The 25022-nt window shown below is 46.8% G+C and overlaps 1 protein-coding gene across 2 annotated transcripts in view; it reads left to right on the top strand.

Annotated features, from left to right (window-relative positions):
• The window catches only part of PJVK (pejvakin), a 42315-nt gene that overhangs the window by 4963 nt on the left and 12330 nt on the right, over positions 1-25022 (top strand). For both annotated transcript variants that reach the window (XM_088461221.1, XM_088461220.1), the window contains exon 2: positions 8283-8478. In XM_088461221.1, coding sequence (XP_088317347.1) covers positions 8283-8478 — 196 coding nt within the window. The remainder of the gene's footprint in view (positions 1-8282; positions 8479-25022) is intronic.

Raw genomic sequence — 25022 nt, 5'->3', positions numbered from 1 at the left:
TTTTTTTTTACAATTAATTCGCTTACAATTGAAAACGAAATTATCTCAAGTGAAAACTATTTTATGATGAATAGGCCCCTAATTCTTGAGAGTTTTTTAAGTCTGAAAAACATGCAAGTTTGCATGTACTGTGACTTTATTACATTGGCTGAGTTTAGAAAATGTGAGAGAAAACTATCACATTTTTAAACTGTCAACCCATTACATTTAGCCCTTGGTATTTGGTTGGTTCGGTTAGGTAAAACTGGCACCACATTGGTGTATAATCACACCCAAAGAAAAGGGAAGGCATTTTCCCAATTGACCAAGCACTAGTTTAGCAGTTGTAGAGGATTAGATAGTGATCACTGTAGGTTTTTTAGGGCAGGGGGTGCTGAGCACAGAGAAGGAGACATCTGTGCACACCAATGCAGAGCTGTTACTTCTCATTTTGGTGACCTGTGTACATAAAGAGCATTGGTGCCGCTCCCCATAATAGAAGCACGGAGGGAGCGCACCAAAGGCGAGCGCCGAAAAAAAACAGGTGTTGGCTTGCTTGGAAGGGGCGTAACCACACAATGGTACTCCCAATTCAAATTATACCACACAGTAGTGCCCCTTCGTCACACTACAACCGACAGTGGTGCCCTGATTGGGGGTTAAAGGGAGGGTGAGGACAGGAACACTGAAGGGTGTTACAGGGAGGGTGAGGACGGGGACACTGAAGGGTGTTACAGGGAGGGTGAGAATACAGGGAGGGTGAGGGCTGGGACACTGATTGGGGGTTACAGGGAGGCTTGGGGCTGGGACACTGGTTGGGGGTTACAGGGAGGGTGGGGCTGAATCACTGAGGGGGGGTTACAGTGAGGGTGAGGGCAGGGACACTGAGGTGAGTTACAGGGAGGGTGAGGGCAGAGACACTGAGGGGGAGTTACAGTGAGGGTGAGGGGAGGTACAGGAAGGTTAAGTGCTGGGACACTGAGGGGGAGATACAGGAAAGGTGAGGGCTGGGACACTGAGGGGGTTACAGTGACGGTGGGGGCTGTGACATTGAGGTGGGTTACAGGGAGGGTGGGGGCCGGGACATTGATTGGGGGTTACAGGGAGGGTGGGGGCTGGGACACTGAGGGGGGTTACAGAGGGGGTGGGGGATGGGACACTGATTGGGAGTTACAGGGAGGGTGGGGGCTGGGACACTGAGGGGGGTTACAGAGAGGGTGAGGGCTGGGACACTGAGGGGGAGATACAGTTATTATACATATAAAGCTGTCTGTCATTAGGGTAAAGAACAACAGATTTAAAAAGAAAATAAGGTGCACACACTTACCTAATAGTGTTTGGTAGTGCCCCCTCTCCTCTCAACTTCAGGTTCCAGGAGATACAGCTGTCGCATTGGGTTTCCTCCTGCACTGCTGCTCCTCTTCGGCACTTCCAGTTCTTCACACAAAGCAGGGGGGGGGGTGTGTGTGTGTGTGTCAGACAGTACCTGTTACTAGAGATCCTGCTGATTCTCTAGTGTCCTCTGGCAGAACATGGCCAGTGGACATTAGAGGACTAGCAGGATCTCTAGTATCGTTTCTGTTCTTTATGTGAAATAAATGTCTTCTTTTAGGCAGCAGCCATTTTGGGAAAGACATTTTTTATAGCAAGACTGGCACACTTGACCATTGGCCCTTCTGGCATTTCACAAAAAAACCCCAGTATTACTACTGATGGAGCGCTAATAAGTGGGTGTATATCATAGAAAGTTAAATAATGAGCAGCTGTAAATATGAGGATAGTCAGTCCTCAATTGATACAGTAAGCACACAAACAAGGATAAACAGCGCTCTTGAAATATATAAAAAAATATTTAATAAATATAGTAGAATCACATAGTTAAATATAAAATAGTAAATGAATAACACACATCTAATCAGTCCTGATCATACAGATAACGAGTAAATGTCCATATGAATGGAGGTGATACGTGAAAGATAGATATCCAGCAGGATTTTTACCCAGTCCAATGTCCACAGCGGTGTGGGGTCCGTATAGTAATTGCAATTATAGTAGGTGCAATGGGTATCACAGACCACAAATAAATATAGAACTTGTTGGGACAGGTCCGGTGTCGAAATATGGCAGGGTCCAATTAGCGGTTGCAGCGATTCGCACAATAAGGTCCCCACGGCACCGGTCCAATAATAGGCTGGAGTCGTAACCTGCTTGGTGTATCAATATAATCCAAGGAACACGTTTCTGGGTCAGGAGAAGTGATTATATTTAGACGATCTGTATGTTGTTTTTGTTTGACAAAATGTGACTATTTCAAATACTGTGTCCTATATACACCCGTATCACGTTCTATATTTATTTGTGGTCTGGGATACCCATTGCACCTACTATAATTGCAATTACTATACGGACCCCACACCGCTGTGGACATTGGACTGGGTAAATATCCTGCTGGATATCTATCTTTCACGTATCACCTCCATTCATATGGACATTTACTCGTTATCTGTATGATCAGGACTGATTAGATGTGTGTTATTCATTTACTATTTTATATTTAACTATGTGATTCTACTATATTTATTAAATATTTTTTAATATATATTTCAAGAGCGCTGTTTATCCTTGTTTGTGTGTTTACTGTATCAGTTGAGGACTGACTATCCTCATATTTACAGCTGCTCATTATTTAACTTTCTATGATATACACCCACTTATTAGCGCTCCATCAGTAGTAATACTGGGTTTTTTTGTGTGATATTCTTGAGTCTATTTGGAGCTGCAATTATGGGGTGTTTTGTTAACTTTGAACAGAGACAAAATAGGAGACAGACCTTTCTTACTAATACCCCTTTAACACCAGAGCAAAAACCTGGGTTTTTGCTGGGTCTACCCGGGTCGCAGCTCAGTGTAAAAGGGTTCCTGAAAAATAACCCAGGTCAAGTGACCCAGCAATCCAACCCAGGTAGCTACCAGTGTTGGACCCAGGATGGACCTGGGTAATGGTGCAGTGTAAACGGTTCAACCCGGGTTATCTGACCTGGGTCATGCCTAAAATGAGTTGATTGGTGGTTGTGGGGCATTCACCTCCCACTTTTTATGACCTCACAGGTTTAGCAGGGCAGTCCTGAGTTCAGTGTGAACAGGGTTGACCTGGGAGTAACCCAGATCGAAGCTGCAGTGTAAATGGGTCTGACCTGGGTCTGACCAGGGTTGGAACCATGTCCATAAACCCAGGTCGGACCTGGGTTTTTGGTGGAAAAGAGGTATAATTGGGATTCTGATAAAGTGGCAGAAACCACTAATGATGACTATAATTTAAATGAGGATTTTTACCTCCTGGAGGATTTTCTTAAATCTGAAACTAAAGATTGGTTGGATAACTTACAGAAATACACTGAACATCAAATCATCCCCAGAGGTTTACGCATCACCAAACCTTCAATATTTGGGGATGCACAAGCATTTCAAACGAAATGGGACACAGTATTGGATAAATGTTCTTTTGCATTAATAGAATTGGTTATTGAATTTCGTATGTTAAAGGTGAAAGAGTTAAAGGAAAAGATCGATATTCTAAAATAGAAATTAGAACCCTATGACCAACTTAAAGAATATGCAGAAAGGGACCAGATTTTGACTGATAAAATATTGAATTTTGGACAGATGTTAGCAATTAACAAATGTAAGAAATTTAAGAGGGACACAGATGATTATAAAAATGGCAAAATAAGCTTATTCTCTAAAAAGACACGCCCAAATGGACAACCACGAGATCCATATACATCCTCGTGGACCCCACGACCCCACACCGCTGTGGACATTGGACTGGGTAAATATCCTGCTGGATATCTATCTTTCACGTATCACCTCCATTCATATGGACATTTACTCGTTATCTGTATGATCAGGACTGATTAGATGTGTGTTATTCATTTACTATTTTATATTTAACTATGTGATTCTACTATATTTATTAAATATTTTTTAATATATATTTCAAGAGCGCTGTTTGCCCTTCTGGCATTTGCCAGAAGTGCCCGATGGCCAGTCCGGCCCTGGTGATTACCATCTGGTCCTGGAGGTCCTCCCTCCCAAGCTCCTGATTGGCTGTCTGGATGTAAACTAACTGGACAGTCTATTTTTTTGTTTCTTTTGTTTTTTTTTGAAGGGACCACAATTTAATTTATTTTGTTTATGGGACCACTTTTTTATTTTTTTATAAACATCTAGCAAAATAACCATTATTTAATTTATTATGGTGGCATCTATTATGTTATCACCCTGGTGTCGAGAGCAACAGCAGAAAGAGTCCATTGCTATTGGGCCGTTAGTTTGCCATCCCTTCTCCCCCAGGGGACTGGCCCCAATTCTAAATAATCATTAGGATGTGTGGGTTTTAAACCCACCACACATCTCCAGCAGCTTGGTTTCTCATCTTGCAATTTGCAGAAAAATATCTGTGATTTACTTTAAACACGGGGGAAAGGAAGAGTGCAGGGGGGAAAGGAAGAGTACAGGGGGGAAAGGAAGCGTGCAGGGGGGAAAGGAAGAGTGCACGGGGGAAAGGAAGAGTGCAGGGGGGAAAGGAAGAGTGCACGGGGGAAAGGAAGAGTGCAGGGGGGAAAGGAAGAGTGCACGGGGGAAAGGAAGAGTGCAGGGGGGAAAGGAAGAGTGCACGGGGGAAAGGAAGAGTGCAGGGGGGAAAGGAAGAGTGCAGGGGGGAAAGGAAGAGTGCACGGGGGAAAGGAAGAGTGCAGGGGGGAAGGGAAGGGACACACTCTAATTAGTAATGATTGTGTCAAAACATATACATTTTATTCCAAGTTACGTTTAAAATATTGGTTGTAGTACTATCCATACCGTTATTAAGGACATGAGAACAAAAGGAAACAATATATAAGTAGTAGTAATTTTTACCAATATTGCATAAGATAATGAGGCACAGAATGGCAATGTATAAATGAAAACTCCCTTTGACTCACTAATGTAAAATCCAAGTAGGAGAAAAGGGTGTTTGCATATTAAGGGCCTGATTCATTACAGATGGCTATTACGATCGCAGCTGCGATTACACATTCAGTTCTGCCGCAAAAATATGCTAATGTCTGCAACTGCTGAGCCAGCATAGAGACGCCCAATACCGCTTTTGCACATCCGTAAGATCTGGCAGTCCTGCGTATACATCAGTAACATCGGACCCTCACACAGAATTACAGCAGGTCTGACCTGTCTCAGAAATTGCACGTCTCATCACACAAAGTGAGTACTCAAGCTGCAAATGGCATCCCAGTGGCTAATTTATGCACACCCAGAAAACGGCGTTCAAATGGACAGGCACGCCTGCGTTTCTCCGGCCACTTCCCCGTCACCACCCCCAAATGCTGACCTCCCGTCACTCACTTTGCGATAGCTTTGTAACTGTGTAAGTGATCGCAGTGCGATCGCAATACTGGCTGGTGCATGCGCACTGTGGTGCATACGCACCATCGGCCAATCTGCGTATGCTGTTGCAGTTGCGAATTGTGATGAATCAGGCCCTAAAATAAAAAAAGAAGTGAATTAAGAGTAGTGTATGTAACATAAATGTGAGAATGTATTTTAGGCGAAATATGTGTTAACTGTGAAGAGAAAAAACCACTCGGAGCATATAGGTCAAAATTACAGGCAGAGAAAACTGTCACTTGTACCCCTTTCAGACATAAAGAGAATCCCGGGACGCTCAGCGCTGCTGCTTTCAGTTGGCAACCCAGGACGCCTATACGATGCTCAACGATGCCAGTGGCTGTGTCGCTGTAGATCGCGACACAGAGAACCCCAGCCGGACGCCGGGGACACCCGCTGGAGGTCTTTGGCACAGCGGGCCACCCGCACTCCCGCTGGACCACCGGGGCACTACATAAACGGAAGGGGTTCTATTTCTTCCCCATTGGGGGGGGATGGCAAATAGGGGATAAAACAAATAATTTATTAATAAAATTAAATAAAATAAAAAATGGCTGGATTGGGATTAGCCGGCTGCTTGCTGCATTTTGATGACCTCATCAGCGGCAGCCGGAGAGGGCATAGGCTAGGAGGGGCAGACGGCAGAGGAGAGGCAGGTAATCTAAAAAACCCTGCTCTTATCTGAAAGGGGTCTACCTGGGAATTTCCCGGGTAGATGCTGTAGTGTGAAAGGGGGGTCTCGACCAAATACCTGGGATTTTGCACAGGAGAAATTCCCAGGTCTGAGCAGGAAATTTCCAGGGTCGTATGTCTGAAAGGGGTAATGACATCATTGAATAAGTACTGTACTGCTATGCGCAAACATCTGCTCTCCCCTATGTGCAGAGCAGTGAATAGGAGATGAGAGTGATTGGGCAATGGCACAGTAAGGAAGAAATGTGCTGCATCTGCTGTTAAGGTTCTCCCGGTGATATACCCCCTGATGTTATGCAATGCAGTGTGGAAGTACTGAGGAACGTCCAATGAGAATGCAGGGAAAGAGGAAAGGTACCTGACAATAACAAAGATGATCACAATCTTCCCTATAGGTCAGGAGTGGCCAACCAGTCGGAGGCCAAGAGCCAAGAAATATATGTAGTCAATCGAAAGAGCTGATAGTTTATCTGTCATAAGGCCACGCCTCATTTTTGTGCGCACGCCTTTGGTATGACATTTGCAGGAGCATGACCTTGTGTCACACCCCCGTTTTTAGTCCCACAGGGGGCGAGCCCAGCACATTAAAAATAAACATTTTATATAATCTTCCCAATATACATTTTTCACTGTTGAAGTGAAAGAAAAAGCCAGAGCAACATAGAAAACATTGAAATAGCCACGTTCACATAAAATACATATTGAAATCCAGAACCACATAAAATGCATTGAGAATGCCAGTGCCCATTATGCTGTGCCCCCTGTAGTTGTGGCCCTTATGCAATGACCCCTGTAGCTGTGCCCATTATGCAATGCCCTCTGTAATTGTGCCCCTTCTGCAATGCCCCCTGTAGTTATGCCCATTAATCAATGCCCCCAGTAGTTGTGGCCCTTATGCAATGCCCCCTGTAGCTGTGTCCATTATGCAATGCCCCCAGTAGTTGGGCCCCTTCTGCAATGCCCCCTGTAGCTGTGCCCCTTCTGTAACTGTGCCCATTAAGCAATGCCCCCAGTAGTTGTGGCCCTTATGCAATGCCACTGTAGCTGTGCCAATTATGCAATGCCCTCTGCAGTTGTGCCCCTTCTGCAATCCCCCCTGTAGCTGTGCCCATTAAGCAATGCCCCATTAGTTGTGGCCCTTATGCAATGCCCCCTGTACTGTGCCCATTATGCAATGCCCCCAGTAGCTGCCCATTCTGCAATGTCCCCTGTAGCTGTGCACATTAAGCAATGCCCCCTGTAGCAGTTCCCCTCCTGCAATGCTCCCTGTAGTCGTGCCCCCAGCACTAGCTCCCCCCCATGAAACTTACCTTTGTGCTGGCACCGCTCCACGACGTCAGGGCTCCCGAGTCCCGCCGCGCCGTCACTGCTGCTGTTTCTTCTGCCGCCTGCTGGATCTAACTGGATCCAGCAGACGCGCGGGCTCCTCACATCGCGGGTGACGTCATGACATCACTCGCGCACTGCATTACTGGGAACGCTGGCCTCTGAAGAGATCAGAGGCTTCTTTAGCCTCTGATGGCTTTAGAGACCAGCGTTTCCAGTAACAATGGGGGTCAGCTGAGCCGCGAGCCGCATTAGAAGCTCAGAAGAGCCTCATGCGGCTAGAGAGCAGCGGGTTGGCCACCGCTGCTATAGATTGTAAGAATGCGAGCAGGGCCCTCTTACCTTTATGTCTGTCTGTTACTACCCAGTTTTGTTCTATTAATGTTGTTTCCATTTGTAGAGCGCAACGGAATATGCCGCGCTATATAAAAAACTGTTAATAAATAAATAAGGGGTCTATTTACTAAGCAGTGTTAGGAGACAGAGTGAAAAGTGATAAGGTGCCAGCCAAGCAGCTCCTAACTGTCATTTTTCAAACACAGCCTGTGACATGACAGTTAGAAGCTGATTGGCTGGTACCTTATCACTTTTCACTATGTCTCCTAACACTGCTTAGTAAATAGACCCCTAAATCTTCTCCTCTATAAATGTCTCTTTTCTTCAGTATTGTTGCTGCTTAAATATGGTCCCTTTCCTTCTCCTTCTACTATAAATAGTGAAATAAAGTATAAAAGAGACCTACTGTAGGTTTGAGTTTGCATTTTACCCTAGGACATGGATTAGTAAATTTCTGTCCAGTGCTAGATTTTGGTTAACAAATATTTAATTTTCCAACTATGCAGGTGTAAGTTCTTACCAGCTGCTGAACTACGAAGATAAGTCGGATGTATCTTTTGACAGGAGGCACGGGAATCAGATCATGAGTGATGTTGGGATAAATATCTATGGTTCGGATTCTGTCGCTGTTAAAGCTTCCTTTGGGATTGTAACCAAACACGAAGTTGAAGTCCCGACTTTGCTTAAGGAACTTATCTCCAGGTAAAGTATCATGTGACGTGTAAGACATTTCTGACTGTGATATAGGGAATCTGAGTCAGACTGGGCAATCTGCGTCTGCAATGTGCAGATGTTTCTTAGCATCAGTATCAACAATTCTTATTTTATGTAGGACGCGCTAACAAGATCAGATAGGTGTATGGATTACTGCAGTCCAGAAGTCTGAGGTATAAACAGTAGTTTGCAGGAATCTATGAACTGCATATTGCCTTTGGTCTAGGGCACAGGTTCCCAAACTCGATCCTCAAGGCACCTCAATGTTCCTGGTTTTAAGGGTATCCATGGTTGAGCACAGATGCTTAAATCAAAAGACTGAGGTACTATGTAAGTCACCTGTGCCCAAGCATGGTTATCCTTAAAACGTGGACTGTTAGGGTGCCTCGAGGACCGAGTTTGTGAGCCTCTGGCCCTGATTCAGAGCCGGACGCTCTGACAGAGCGCTCGCTCTGAATCAGGGCTGTCCCTCTTACTTTTTGGAACGGCATCCTGGCCGCTCGCATAGCTGTGGGTGACCACCCACAGCTATAGCGAGCGGCCAAAATGATGGTCGCGATGGTCAAGACCATCGCGACCATCGGGCTTTCGACGAAACCCTTGTGGTAGGGTCTCGTCTGCCGCAAGCCCTGGAGTGCTTTTGGCTCTATCAGAGCCAAAAGCACTCCCACTGACATCACTAGTGATGTCAGTTGGGCCGGCCCCAGACGGTAGGCGTTCCCATGGAGCGCCTCTGTCTGGGCAGCCACACCCCTGGCACGCCCACCAAAGGGGGCGTGCTGTCAATCACCATCGACAGCACGCCCCCTTTGGTGCGAGACCAATAACGACGGCCAAGCCGTCGTTATTCGGGTCTCGCGCATGCGCACGACGGTGCCGCCTCCATTGTGCCCATGCGCACTTGGGCAACATTGACCCGCTTGCGAGCGGGTCTGAATCAGGCCCTCTGTTCTAGGGAATAGGATTGCCACCTAGCAACAACTAGTGCTTGGACAGCAAGCATCCTGATTCTCCATGACAGGCAGGGGGCTGACATATTTCCATCACTACCCTGACAAAACTAACAGTGAAGTAGGGATGGTCATCGACCATCGATGATTAAAAATCATTGATGTTTTATGGCCAATGTTGAATGCTTTTACCATTGATGGGGGAGAACCAGATAGTTGCCCTCCATCGATGTCTAAGCATAAGCAATTTTTTTTTTTAAAAGGTGTTGGGACCCCTGACACCCGTGAAGCCCCACCCCCAGGGCCGGATGTAATAGAGATCGAGTCTGCCGGAGGCTGGATGCAGACTGATCTCGATCGTTTTTTTAAAGTTGCAGTCATTTACGAGGCAAGTCAGTTCGGCTTTGCCTTGTAAATGACTGCAACTTTATAAAAACGATCAAGATCAATCTGCACCCCGCACCTCCGGCAGACTCTATCTCTATTACATCCCGCCCCCAGTGTCCCAGTGGCCCGCCCCACGGGCCAATAAGTCAAAGAACAGGGATGACAATTGGTTGGTGAAACCATCAATGGTAATCCCACACCAATGGCCATCCCTACAGTGAAGCTGAACCTGACCAGCAGGCTAGGTTGTGCACAAGTCACATGCACACTGGCAACTGGTGGGTGGGGCTACTGCTCACTGAATCAGATTTGTGGAAGCTTACTGGTAGTCTCAGGGCCAGGCGAGGCATACGGGGTGGTCGTCCAGGGGCCCCCACACATTGGGGACCCCACACTGCCAAAAACATTCCTGGCCACTGTGGACCCTCCGTGGCTGACTCCTGATTACAGCCGGCAGCCTAATGGTGGGTACACACTGGGCGATTAAAGTGGACGACTGAACGATAACGATGTCGTCCACTTTATCGTCCATTTTTAATCATCGGGTTAACATGCAGGCCAACCTGACGATGTCATCAGGTTGCTGCATGTTAGGGAATGGGGGAAGAGAGCCCGGCACTGAACGATATCGTTAATGATATCGTTTAGCGGGTGTGCTCAATGTCATGAACGACATTGAGCACACCCTGCCGGGGACATACTAGACGCTATCGCTCAGGGAGCATATCGTCTAGTGTGTACGCACCATAAGAACTGCACTGCAGTGACAGCATACTCCATCACACAGCGTGACAGCAGCAGAGGATGGAAGCCCCGCCCCCACACTGACATAATACAGCGATTCGTGGATGTATTGCCAGTGGTCGGGGCCTATTGCAGTGAAGTGCCTGCCCCCATTAGAAGCCTACCCTTCTGCTGCCTGTTGCTGTAAATGGAGGTAGGGAAATATGTATGTGCTCCTGACTGTCCATTCCTCCCTCCCCCTCTCTCTCTCTCTCTCTCTAACTCGCTCATGACTTCTCTCATTAGCTTCATCCCTATCTATCTATCTATCTATCTATCTATCTATCTATCTATCTATCTATCCAGGGGCGGATTGGGAATTTAAAGTGGCCCTGGAAAAAGCATGAAAGTGGCCGTAGGCGCGCGCCCGAAAAAGTGGGTGTGGCTTTGCTACAATCAGTGTGGTCTAATGTGAAATGCCATGCTAGCAATCGACAACCCCATTTCGTCATGCTGGGGGCATGCCCACAGTCCCTCTCTCCAATGAATAAGCACATAAAGCATGTGAATGAGTATTTTCTTACCTATATCATTTCTCTGCAACGAGGGAACCTCTGAAGAAATTGATCCTTCCTGGACAGGCAGTGTCTTGAGTCTGTATTCATTATTCATGTAGAAAATCACATGGTCTGGAAGCTGCCTGTTTGTGTAGCAGTAAAGCCAATGTCACCATCATGTAACAGAGGTTCAACCCGATAATACATAGTAACAGAGCTTTGGGGGAGGACAAAATGTGAGTTTCCCATATCAAACAATTTTATATTAATAAAATATACAGTCAGGTCCATAAATATTGGGACATTGACAGAATTTTCAGATTTTGGCCTCTATTCACCACCACAATAGTTTTGAAATGAAACAAACAAGATGTGCTTTAACTGCAGACTTTCAGATTTAATTTGAGGGTAATTACATCCAAATCGGGTGAACGATGTAGGAATTACAACAGTTTCAATATGTGCCTCCCACTTTTTAAGGGGCCAAAAGTAATGGGACTATCAACTCAAAAGCTATTTCATGGACAGGTGTGGGCTATTCCCTCATTATTTCATTATCAATTAAGCAGGTAAAAGGTCTGGAGTTGATTGTAGGTGTGACATTTGCATTTGGAATCAGTTGCTGTCAACTCTCAATATGAGATCCAAAGAGCTGTCACTATCAGTGAAGTAAGCCATCATTAGGCTGAAAAATCAAAACAAACCCATCAGAGAGATAGCAAAAACATTAGGTGTGGCCAAATCAACTGTTTGGAACATTCTTAAAAAGAAAGAACGCACTGGAGAGCTCAGCAACACCAAAAGACCCGGAAGACCATGGAAAACAACTGTGGTGGATGACAAAAGAATTATTTCCCTGGTGAAGAAAAACCCCTTCACAACAGTTGGCCAAATCAAGAACACTCTCCAGGAGGTAGATGTATATGTGTCAAAGTCAACAATCAAGAGAAGACTTCACAAGAGTGAATATAGAGGGTTCACCACAAGATGCAAACCATTGGTGAGCCACAAAAACAGGAAGACCAGATTAGAGTTTGCCAAACAACATCTAAAAAAGCCATTACAGTTCTGGAACAACATCCTATTGACAGATGAGACAAAGATCAACTTGTACCAGAGTGATGGGAAGAGAAGAGAAGGAAAGGAACTGCTCATGATCCAAAACATACCACCTCATCAGTAAAGCATGGTGGTGGTAGTGTCATGGCGTGGGCATGTATGGTTGCCAATGGAACTGATTCCCTTGTATTTATTGATGATGTGACTGCTGACAAAAGTAGTAGAATGAATTCTGAAGTGTTTCGGGCAATATTATATGCTCATATTCAGTCAAATGCTTCAGAACTCATTGGACAGCGCTTCACAGTGCAGCTGGACAATGACCCGAAGCATACTGCAAAAGCAACCAAAGAGTTTTTTAAGGCTAAAAAGTGGAATGTTATGCAATGGCCAAGTCAATCCCCTGACCTGAATCCGATTGAGCATGCATTTCACTTGATGAAGACAAAACTGAAGGGAAAATGCCCCAAGAACAAGCAGGAACTGAAGACATTTGCAGTAGAGGGCTGGCAGAGCATCACCAGGGATGAAACCCAGCGTCTGGTGTTGTCTATGCGTTCCAGACTTCAGGCTGTAATTGTCTGCAAAGGATTTGCAACAAAGTATTAAAAAGTGAAAGTTAGATTTAGGATTGTTTAGTTTGTCCCATTACTTTTGGCCCCTTAAAAAGTGGGAGGCACATATAGAAACTGTTGTATTTCCTACACCATTCACCTGATTTGGATGTAATTACCCTCAAATTAAATCTTGTTTGTTTCATTTCAAAGCCATTGTGGTGGTGAATAGAGGACAAAATATGAAAATTCTGTCAATGTCCCAATATTTATGGACCTGACTGTATTTGCTCATATGGTACCATTTGCATCAGTAATATGGTTTCATTAGAATTGTTGTCTTACTGAAGATTACTGTCCCCCAGTCTTTTCTTCCAACAGAACCAGTGTGTCTCCAGCACCATCACCTTGGTGTGTTTCCAGCCCTCCCCCCCCTATGTGTCTCTCCAGAGCTATCTCCCTGCTTCTTTCCGGCGCTATCCCCCTACGCCTCTGCAACACCATCATCCTGCGCCTCTCCAGCACCATCTTTCAGTGTCTCCGCAATACCATCATCCTGTGGCTCTCCAGCACTATCCTCCTGCGTCTCCCCAGCACCATCCTTCCATGTCTCCGCAATACCATCATACTGTGGCTCTCCAGCACCATCCCCATCCCCATCCTTTTGTGTCTCCGCAATACCATCATCCCGTGGCTCTCCAGCACCATCCTCCTGCGACTCTCCAGGACCATCCTGCTGGCCTAGCACATAATATCCCCCTCCCCAGATAGATCTTCATCTCCACTTAGCACTAAATAGCCTCCCTCCCCTCAGACAGGTCATCTCCCCCTAGAACAAAATACCCCCCCTCGACCTCGGGCAGATCATCTCCCCCTAGAACATAATCCCCCCTTCCCCTCAAACAGATCATCTCCCCCTAGATCAGAATAACCCCCCCTCCCCCTCAGGCAGATCATCAGACCCAAGATCAGAATACCCCCCTCCCCTTCAGACAGATCATCTCCCCCTAGAACAAAATAACCCCCCATCCCTCAAACAGATAACCCCCTCCCCCTAAGACAGATCATCTCACAAAATAAACCCCCTCCCCCTCAGACAGATCATCTCTCCTTAGAACAGAATAACCCCCTCCCCTTCCCCTCAAACAGATCATCTCCCCCTAGAACAGAATACCCCTCTCCACACTGACAGATAATCATGTCCCCCTAGTACAAATCAGCCCCTGCACACAGAAATCAATCTCCCCTTAACATCCAGTGTCTCAGCTCTGCGGGCTGCCTGTCAGTCTTTAAAAAAACTGTCCTTCAAGCTGCCAGAGTGGCTGCAGCAGGTGCCGATGACACTGCTGTCATGCAAATTTCAATCAGAGTCACTCAGTGACTCTTGTCCTGTCTCCCGGCCAGCCCCGACTTTCTCCAACCTTGTCCCTTCCCTGTCTACAGTCTGGCTAGCGGGAGCAGCTGGCGGCCTGGGAAGTGTAGTGCCTTCCTCCCCCGCGTGGATGTGCCCCCAGAATTAAAAAGATGTGACCTTACCTTTTGATGTCGGTCCCGGACGCTGACCCGCTCTACCTCCGAGTTACGCAACGTCATCGTCCGGCGTTGTGGCGCGCGTAGCTCTCTGTTAGCTGGGCGGGACTTGGAGCCTCTTCTCTTCCCGCGATACCAGCCGCGGACTGCTCTATTAGCTGTGACAGGCAGCCGGCGGGCTGCCTGTCAAGAAAGAAAGCAGTGACTGGGGAGAGTGGGGATGTGCTAAGGGGGCGGGGCCACAGGTGACAAGCGGCCCCACACACCAATCGGCCCACCGGGAATCTTCCCGCTGTAAGTAATGGCCAATCCGCCCCTGTATCTATCTATCTATCTATCTCATATCTTCAATCTGTCTATCTAGCTCTCCCTCTCTATGAGCGGCATGTACTAAAGGGGAAAATGAGGTAAAACCCCCGAAAATGCAGTTTTCGAGGGTATTACCGCATTCCCCATATGTACAAAGCACCGCAATGCTTTGTTCTAATGGGTAACACCATATTCAGGTGGCGTTACCCCATAGAAGCTTATGGGCTTCTTATCGGGATGCTCCCCCTTGGGAGGGATCTGATCGGATCCCTCCCATCACCCCCTGCGGCCATCTGCGTTTGCGTAGAAGGATGCCAGAGGGACTTCTGGGTGTTAAACCCAGAAGCTCCTTTGCCCGGAGCCATCGCAAAAGACAGCTCTTATCAGAAGAACTGTCATTTGCAATGCTCTAGATACATATCGCGGTAATCAACTGCGGTATGTACCCAAAGACACTCAAAATCCTGCGTTTGCCCCTAGCAGTGTACTAGATCATGGACGCTATGCTGCAGGAGGTCGATCCCCAGCAGTGTTGCGGACATGATGTAGTATACTGCAATCCTTGCCGGCCAGTGGAGAGTCCGGAGGCAATGGGCATAGTAGTCGTTGTGTGGGGCCATAGCAATATTATCGATGTGGCCCCCACATCTTAGTTGACCCGGGGCCCCCACAAGCCTTATTCCGGCCCTGGGTAGTCTGGTAGCAATCTTAATAACTACACCTCAGGGTTAATATTGTGTGTGTTGGAAAACAGAAAAATATCCACACTTTGGACCTCATTCAGAGTCGGTCGAAGCGGCCGCATGGTCGTACACCACCGATGTTTGCTATACTGCGCATGCGTAAAGTTCGCAATGCGTGTGCGCAAATTAGCCGCTACGTTCAGAAATTTCTCTCTCCTTGAACACAGCCAGGTCGGTAGTTTGAGTGACAGATGGAGGCGTTTGTGGGTGGTAACAGGGGAAGGTGCTTGAAAACGGGGGAGTGGAGATCCAAACACAGGCGTGCCTCATTATGCGAACGGCGTTTTATGGGAGTGCATACGGATTATGGGAGTGCATAATTAACAAAGTAGCGTCATGGCACATGTGACATGGGAGGTTTTTACACTGACATGATCGTAGAGCTTAAGAGAGGTTATGGTCAACCTTAAGCTCTACGACCAGTTCCGATGGTACCCGATGGTCTCGATTAATCCTTATATGCCCGGAGATGACGTGTAATGCGTACGAGAAGGGGGCGTATTTTTTTGTCTTCCGACTGCTTCCTCCCCTTGGTCGGTCAGCTACCGATCCAAACTTAGGGACGCAACTTGCGAGGGAATCATTTACATACCCGGCCCCTTTTCCCGTACGACCGTGCGGCCGCTTTGACCGACTCTGAATGAGGTCCTTTATGTCTGAACTGTTTATTTAGGCAAACAATACTGGTAGACCTTGTGAATTGCAAACCCTCAGAAGAAATAACATACGTATATATAACTAATGCTGGGCATACACAGCCAGATAAAATGTCTGTCAGACCGACAGACATTTTATCTGGCCGGCTGCCAGCCGCAGATGTCGCCGGCATACACTGTGAGAGAAATCTCACAGTGTATAGCCCGACATCTGGGCTCCGCCCCCGGGGGGAGGAGACATTTTCCTGTTCCTTCCGTAGGAAGGAACACAGGAAATGTGTGTCTGTCGGCCGCGCTGGGCATACACTGCCCGATGCGGCCGACAGCTATCGGGTAAATATTGCATCAGTCGGGCATGTTGGACAATCCTGCATGCCCGACCAAGCAATATATAACCCTCGGTCGCCCGCACACACGCTACAATTATCGGGGCGATCCGCCGATATCAGGCGGATCGCCCCGATAATTGTAGCGTGTATGGCCAGCATAACTGAAGTACCCGGCTCCGCTCAGGTGGAAGTCGATGATCTGTCTCTAGGCAGCTGGCTCCCTCCCTCAGTGGACTGCACAATGGTGTAGGGATGGCCATCAACCATCTATAGTAATCATCAATGGTTTTGCCATTGATTGCAGAGAGCCAATAGTTCTCTGCCATCGATGAGTGAGAGCCAATGTTTTTTTTTCTTGATGGGATGGAGCTTAGCCCCGCATCAGCTGACACTAAGCCCAGACCCTGGCCCGTGGTGTTGCCAGCAGCAGTGGCCATTGAGGGGTGCAAGCCATCGATGGTTCACCGTAGACGTTTTTGTGTGCAATTGATGGTATTAACTGATGGACCCATCGATGGTAACCCTTGATGGGCACCCCACCAATGGCCATCCATACTGTGGTAATCTATGCCACTTGAACACCAGCTCCCTTGTACTAAGCTGCACCTCCTGCACAGGAACCACCTCTAGGGATTTGTACAGAGTCGGCCCCTCTGTTCTCTTCAGTGACTGCCCTCCGGTATTCTTGCCACTGAGGACAGTGCTGCAGCCTCCCCAGATGACAGGGAGCTCCACCGATCACCGCACATAACGGGTGCCAGGTACACCAGCACTTGTGTAATGGGTCTCCTCAGGTGGCAGCTCTCCTATTTACTGCAGGCTCTGGTCCCCTCTCACTGCTCACAGCAAAAGATCCTCTTCGGAGCATAGGGCTGAAAATAATTTAGACTTGCCAAGAGCAGTGCAGGGGACCCCTCCCCGCGGAACCCCCGCCCACAGCCCCCTGACAAACAAACTGATGTTCTCATTTATAAGATATAACGATACTGGATCAGAACCTCTATATACCCCTGCCTGTACCTTCTAAAATCCTTCCTATAAACCTCTAAGGATGATGCTAATTTGCATACGCAGTCATACAGTAAATAAAGACTTAGACCTGGAATCTGTGGTTCCAAAGCACAAGTGTTATTCAAGTAAAAGTTCAGACAGTTAACGCAATTGATCCAGACACAATTTAGGCGCAAAAGGAATTATACAGACCCAAGTACAGTATACATACGCAGCGCTTCCGGACCCGAAGATAGGCATCAGCAAGAGACCCCTCATCATTCAGCAGTCAGCACGAAGACTAAGAACCCAGCGTTTGACACATATTTATACCCCCCCAGAATAGACAGGACAATAGAGAAGTTTGTTGCTGATGTCATTGGTTCCCAGGGGAGAAGCATCTGTTACAGAGCATTTAACAGGATGGTTCAAATAGACTCTCCCTGCCTCTAACAGCTGGGGATCTTTCCCTTCCCGCCCCCTGCAACATCCTAACAGTTGTTCATGAAATATACATTTTGTTGCTTGTAGGCTCTGCGATCCATAACTCGAGAATGCATGATGCGATCTCCCCACCGATAACACCGGAATACTGTAAAAAAAAGTACGCATCAGTACGAAACCAAACACGACTTGTTTAGCATGTATAAAACCTTAGTTATTAAATATCTTTATTTCTCAGCATTTAAACTAACTGAACCAAATTAAATCATATACGTTAAAGCTTATTAAACCTTATGTGTGAATATGTAATGTGTGAGTATTCAGGGTTTGATATAAGGACGCTAGTTAACTTGGGGCAGATGCGTGCGCATAAAGCTAATAAAACAGCGGTTTCATACAAAGTCCTATGCATTCGCTAATATGCGACTAGTTAACAGCGCAATTATGTGTATTAATGTGTGTATGAGAAATGGTGAAAGATGCAATCGCATGGTGCTAATAGTATTATCGCCACATGTACTAAAATGTGAGTTTATTTAAAATGGCGCTTAGGCGGCCATTCGCAAAATGGCGTCTTAATTTTAAACTGAACTTGTCTCAGCCAATTATTCAGCTTCGACAGATATACAGAATATATATAGATAGATATCTTAGAAGAGTAACCATCAGTTACACTGTAATCTTTTTCTGCTGTTGCTAGGTAGCAATCTTATTCCCTAGAACAAAGAAAGTTTTCAGATCATAGATTCCTTCAAATTACAGTTTGTTCTTTGGAAGATTGTCACCTAGCAGGGGCGCCAGAGCATTTTTAGGTTGGGGGGGGGGAAGAAATAATTTAAATTTGGCACCCCTATATCCAGGAGTGTTGGAACGATTTTATGTTGGTGAGAAGCGTTTATGAGGTTTTTCAGTAGAGTATGTCTGACCCTACTACCAGGGCTGCCATCAGAAATCGTGGGGCCCGGTACAAATGAAAAAGGCAGGGCCCCCCCACTCCCTTTGTTCTTCCCCCCAAAGGTCTGGTGGACGCAAAGTGGTTGGGTTGAGCTCTGGTATCTGGAGTATATATATATATATATATATATATATGTATATATATATATATATATATATTTTTTTTTTTATATTTAAATATTAAAAAGAATAAACAGATTTTTTGTTTCTTAAATTGAGAAAAGCCTAATGATTTACAATAGAACTGTACTAACCTGCCATCCGGAGGTTCAATTACTGTATGTGGTATGGAATACTGGACCTTATTCAGACCCGCTCTCAAGATGCGCTCGCTCGCTGCAAAAAAAAGGGCCGGATATTTAAATTATGTGATCGCACTGCGTTCGCGTAAGGACGCCCTCTATGTCTTAGCGAGCTATGGCACTGAGCGCTCGCAAGTGTGTTAAGACGCCCCCTTTCCCTCGCAACACAAGTCATCTCCTGGGATTGTTGGAGGTAACATCGAGAGCCATCGGAGCTGATCGCAGCCCTTGAGGTAGCCTTACCGCGCCGCAAGCACTGCGATCAGTGCTGGCTGAAATACATGGAGGTGACGTGTACAATGACGCTACTTTGCTAATTATGCACGCCCTTTAAACAGCGTTTTGTTGTCCTGACACGCCTGCGTTCGCAACAACACTCCCCCGTTACAAGCACCTTCCCCTGTTACCCACCCACAAACGGCACTATCTGTCACTCAAAGTAGCGGCCAGTCTGTGTGCTATGAGCGCACAATTTCCCATCGCAGAGACTGGCTTGTGCACGCGCACTGTGAATTAGATGCATGCGCATTGAGCAACAATCGCCCCGGCAGCGAGTGATCGCTCCTTAGCGACCAGGTCTGAATCAGGCCCAGCATGGACATGGCAAGGGGGCAGAGGTGCAAATAGAGAGAGGCACACTTAAGTAAAGGACAGAGGGGATAGGAGCAGAGTCAAAAATGGGAAGCGGGCAGAGGCAGAGATGGAGAGGGGGCAAAGGCACAGCTATGAGGGAACTGGTATCTGTACTCTCCCCAGATATGGAGACATATGGGGAGAGTACAGAGATAGAAATTTGGGGAGGGGGGAGACAGAAGCAGGATTCATGAATATCACAGGGGACAGTGGGGCAGATTGTATAGGAGGGGGAGGGGGACAGAGCAGGATTCAGAAATAGTACAGGGGATAGATTGTATAGGAGGGGGAGGGGAGGGCAGATAGGCATAGTACAGGGGGCAGATTGTATAGGAGGGGGAGGGGGACAGAGCAGGATTCAGAAATAGTACAGGGGACAGATTGTATAGGAGGGGGAGGGGAGGGCAGATAGGCATAGTACAGGGGGCAGATTGTATAGGAGGGGGAGGGCAGATAGGCATAGTACAGGGGACAATGGGGCAGATTGTATAGGAGGGAGGGATGGGGCAAAGGTACCTCTGTGTGTGCACCGCAGTTGCTCTCTCACATTTCCTTCCTCAGAGCAGTGCACACAATATCTGGCCAATGAGAGCAGTGGGAGGAGAGGAGGAGAGCTGAAGGTGGAGCAACTAAGGAGGCAGAGGTGATTGAAGTAACTAATTTGATAGGGTCCTGAGAGGGGAACCTGTCTGTGAGGGGGCCCAGTGCTCCTACCTTTATTATATAAGCTGGTCCTCCTGCAGCTGCTCCTGATCACAGTAACAGAAGCAGGACACTGGTGCCGCGTGTGTATGATGATCATGCAGCGCTGCCCGGAGAGTTCATTAATGAATGAGTCATCATACACTGCTGAGCTGTGAGTGATGACTCATTCATAGAACTCTCCGGCCAGCACTTAGCAGCCTCAGCTGTCCTGTATGAGGGTAATAAATTAGCAATTAACTCTGCTTGCCTGCGTCCGGGCCCCTCAGCTGTACGGGCCCGGTACAGGAGTACTGGCTGTCCCCCCTTGATGGCGGCCCTGCCTACTACAGTCAGAGACGAAGATATGTAATATATCTGTTACAGAGACCAGCACTGTATCTTCTATCCTCAGTCTGACAGAAAACTCCTAAGTGCCCAATGTGACTTCATATGATGAGGTAGTAGTGGACAGCAGGGGTGCCGAGAGGGGTGAGGGCGGGTACGGACCCGGGTCCGGCACCTCCCCCCCCCCCTCTTACATCACAGCAGCCCAGTACATGCTGCTGTGTGGATAGAAATTGAATACTACCTCCGCTTACTCTTGGGGTAGTAGCGCTAGGAGTAATCCCCACTCCTAATTAGCATAAGTAAAAACAATAGTTGTGTCTGCGCTTGAAAGATGGTGAGGTGGTAATGAGATAAACGAGTAGAGATAACTAAGTACAAATGGTGAGTATTTTATTTATTTATAAGTAGCAGAGTTATTATGGAGTCACAGTGCTCCTTGTCTGCTACACACTTCTGATGCAGGGTGGGAAGGGGGGAAGGTATAAGGAAGGGGGATAGTGAGGGATGCCGGATTGAATCCGGAGGTGTCTAGTGCCAAAATGGTTGGGACTAGTAATTGTTGTTAGAGGGGGTTGTGTGCGTATAGCACACTGGATATGATCATTGAGGGTGGGTAATTGTCACATGGAGCATCCAAATAGATAGTGGAAAAAAAGAAAAAATTGGAAAAATTAGGATGAAAGATCAAAATTATAGAAAAAATTCTAGGTAATGGCGCTGTGGAGGGGCGGCATCCCGTGCTGTCCGGTCCGTCAGCTTACCCTATGTCCTGTGAAACACCATAATCCTCCACTGTCCTTGGTGGTAATCGACCCGCTGCCTGCTGCTTGAGTGTGTGCCGCGTTACACACTCGTTGTGATTCCTTCCTGTTCGCCAGCCACGGGGACGTCTGACGGAGCCCACGCTTTCTTGTGGTCACGTGGTCCCGGCTGACTGATAACATGGACGGCCACTCGACCCACCAGCCGGTGGGGAGACTTAGGGAAGTCCCTGAAGAAGGCTAACCAGCCGCTACGCGTTGGACAGAGACAGTCTTACACACATCATCATCTTTATTGATTTATTGCCAGCGAATCCACCAACGAACCCACTGACTTCATCCGGCACACAGCATATGTGCACACCTGGAGCTGCATAATAGAACTACATTTCCCAAGTCTCCCCACCGGCTGGTGGGTGGAGCGGCCGGCTATGTTATCAGTCAGCCGGGACCACGTGACCGCAAGGAAGCGTGGGCTCTGTCAGACGTCCCCGTGGCTGGCGAACAGGAAGGAACCACAGCGAGTGTGTAACGCGGCACACACTCAAGCAGCAGGCAGCGGGTCGATTACCATCAAGGACAGTGGAGGATCGTGGTGTTTCACAGGACATAGGGTAAGCTGACGGAGTGGAGGGCACGGGACGCCGCCCCTCCACAGCGCCATTACCTAGAATTTTTTTCTATAATTTTGATCTTTCATCCTAATTTTTTCCAATTTTTTTCTTTTTTTCCACTATCTATTTGGATGCTCCATGTGACAATTACCCACCCTCAATGATCATATCCAGTGTGCTATACGCACACAACCCCCTCTAACAACAATTACTAGTCCCAACCATTTTGGCACTAGACACCTCTGTGTTCCATCCAGCATCCCTCACTATCCCCCTTCCTTATACCTTCCCCCCTTCCCACCCTGCATCAGAAGTGTGTAGCAGACAAGGAGCACTGTGACTCCATAATAACTCTGCTACTTATAAATAAAAAGATACTCACCATTTGTACTTAGTTATCTCTATTAATTTATCTCATTACCACCTCACCATCTTTAAAGTGCAGACACAACTATTGTTTTTACACGCTGCTGTGTGCTGAGCTGCACTGGGAGACTGCTCGCGGCTGCTATGAAACAGCCACAGCAGTCTCCTATGCCTGTGGGGGGGAGCGATCACACTGATTGCGCCCCACACTGGCTATGCGCCGGGCTGATGGGCTCACAATCCCCCCTCAGGGGGTGTGGTCACACCTACCCAGTTAGTCCCCATCCCCTTCACTCTGGCCCGGCGTGGCTGTCGGCGCGCCTCATGGACAGTGATATAACATGAGACAAAAACAGTGTGTTAGTCAGAGAGACTGAGACTGCATCCTCCACCCTTTGGTACTGAAGAGAAATGTGACTCAGGGCCTCATTTATCAATGAGTTTTATCATTCACAAAGAGTGATAAAACTCGTTACGTATGATAATGGTGCTTCAGCCAATCAGCTCCCAACTGTCATCTGTTTGAAAAATGGCAGCTGGGAGCTGATTGGCTGGAGCACCATTATCATACACAACGAGTTTTATCACTCGCTGAGTTAAAACTTGTTGATAAATGAGGCCCTGAGAAAGTAGTAAATCAAGAACTGAAATGTCATCCTTTTTGCAGCACCTGTGTTGTTTATAAATGTGGACCATTAATCCCAATTACAACTAGGTCCTATCAGGATTGTCCAATCAGGGCAGCTGAGACATTAGGCAAGCCCCACTGCTTGAGTGGAGGCGTGGTCAATTGTGGGGGCATGGCCACACCCTGCACACATGCTCTGCACTGATATGAATGTGCGCATCACCTCTCAGGCATTGCTCCATCTCCTCAGGTAACCAGGACCCCTGCCGGGTCCCCCACTCCAGGTCAACCTGTACCTTCCCCACTCCCGTCTCGGCACAGCTGGGTCCAATCCTTTTTTATCTGAGATGTGGAAAAGATTTAAGAGACTGCAATGGTATCATTTGTAAAGGGCATCATAAATGTACCCCATTGATCATTTGCACATATTAAACCAGGCGCTGGAACTTCTACATTTCACCTTTAACGGAGACTTTATCAAAGCCTCATTAGAGCAAAATGCGTCAGGTAACCCTAAGGTTCCAGCTACCGAAATACTGCCATTTGTACTGACTTCAGCGGCCTCTCCGAGCCCTATAAGTAGTAATCTCACACTGGGACTGTCTGCTTAATTCATCGGCAAAACCACACGGTGGTAACTACTTGGAACTCCACCCCGTACAGATCCACACTAAGGGACCCATTTATCAATAATCATATACTTCAAAGCCATCTGTGTGCGATATTAGAGCCATGATCTCATTGCCGTAAGCGATAATAACATCCAAATGTATTAAATAGGAGCCTGTCCCTGCGATGTGCTTGGAGTGTAGTGACGGCCCTTGCCGGGGAGGTTTCCTCTGGAACCCTCTCCGGGTAATTTCTGCAAAGTGTTGCCCATAGGTCACAGCATCACAACGCCATCTTCAGATGGTGTAAGCTGTGGGGGCCAAACTCCAGAATGCTGCTTATTCCGAAGCTTTGCAAATGTTACAGTTTGGCAACCCCCATAAAAACCTATGGGGGTTGCGGCTGCTGTTGTAAATGGAGGGACGGCAGCAGATATCGGCGATATCTGCTGCGATCCCTCCATAAGTACATCTGGGGGATACTTAATAATTGTGGATATTTGCAAATATCACTGTACAACAAATTAATACTTTTAATTTGTTTCCTTTCTAAAAATAGTCATACATTACTAATTTGAGGACAAGAAAAACTAAAATGATTTCAGAATGTTTTTCCTAGCTCTATTTTTTGAGCTACACTACTTGCACTATACTTGCACTATTACTATATTAGTAATATAGTCATAGTGAAAAGCTATTTTAAAATAATTGATATTTTCTCGATAGAAAATAAATAACAGTTGTTTTAATTCAATCAATCACAAATAAGAACACAAAACGAAACAAACATACAGCATACGAAACAAACATACAGCATACGAAAGTACTATGTAATATAGTGGCCTATTCATGGGGGTGCTTTCTCTTTGCTTGTCGCTTGTACTCCTCTTCTGGGGCATCTCTTGTCACTGTCCAACAGTAGTGATCACCTACCCTGATATCTTTGTTCCATTGCTGAAATGTCTTGGTGGAATCGCTCACTACGCTTGTCACTCAGTGCACCACAGTTATCTTGTGTGGGTAATCCCATGAATCGCATATATTTGAATAGGGGAGGGGACAAATAACTGATTCATTTAATTGGGTCATTAGGCCCCGCCCCCTCTGCATGGAACGCAGATTGCTGGTAAGATTCTCTCCATTCTGCCCACGTCACTAGGAATACCCCTACATCGTCATAAATGGGCTATAACTCGGAACTCAGAGCTAACTGAGAGTTTTAAATGTCATATTCATTCTTTGCATGCTGAAATCAATTAGAAGTAGTATTTTCACATCTGAAACATTTTCATTGTTGTGCAGTGTATATTTAATGATAAATAGGCGCCTAAGGAACACCTGCTTACATACTGGATACACTACTATTAGGATTCCTTAATATAAATGTTTTGGATTATCTACAG

Source organism: Taudactylus pleione, unplaced genomic scaffold, assembly GCF_031769625.1.
Source record: "Taudactylus pleione unplaced genomic scaffold, aTauple2 ptg001027l, whole genome shotgun sequence".
Taxonomy (NCBI): Eukaryota; Metazoa; Chordata; class Amphibia; order Anura; family Myobatrachidae; genus Taudactylus; species Taudactylus pleione.
The sequence above is the reverse complement of the archived record's forward strand: the minus strand, read 5'-3'. Positions and strand labels throughout refer to the sequence as shown.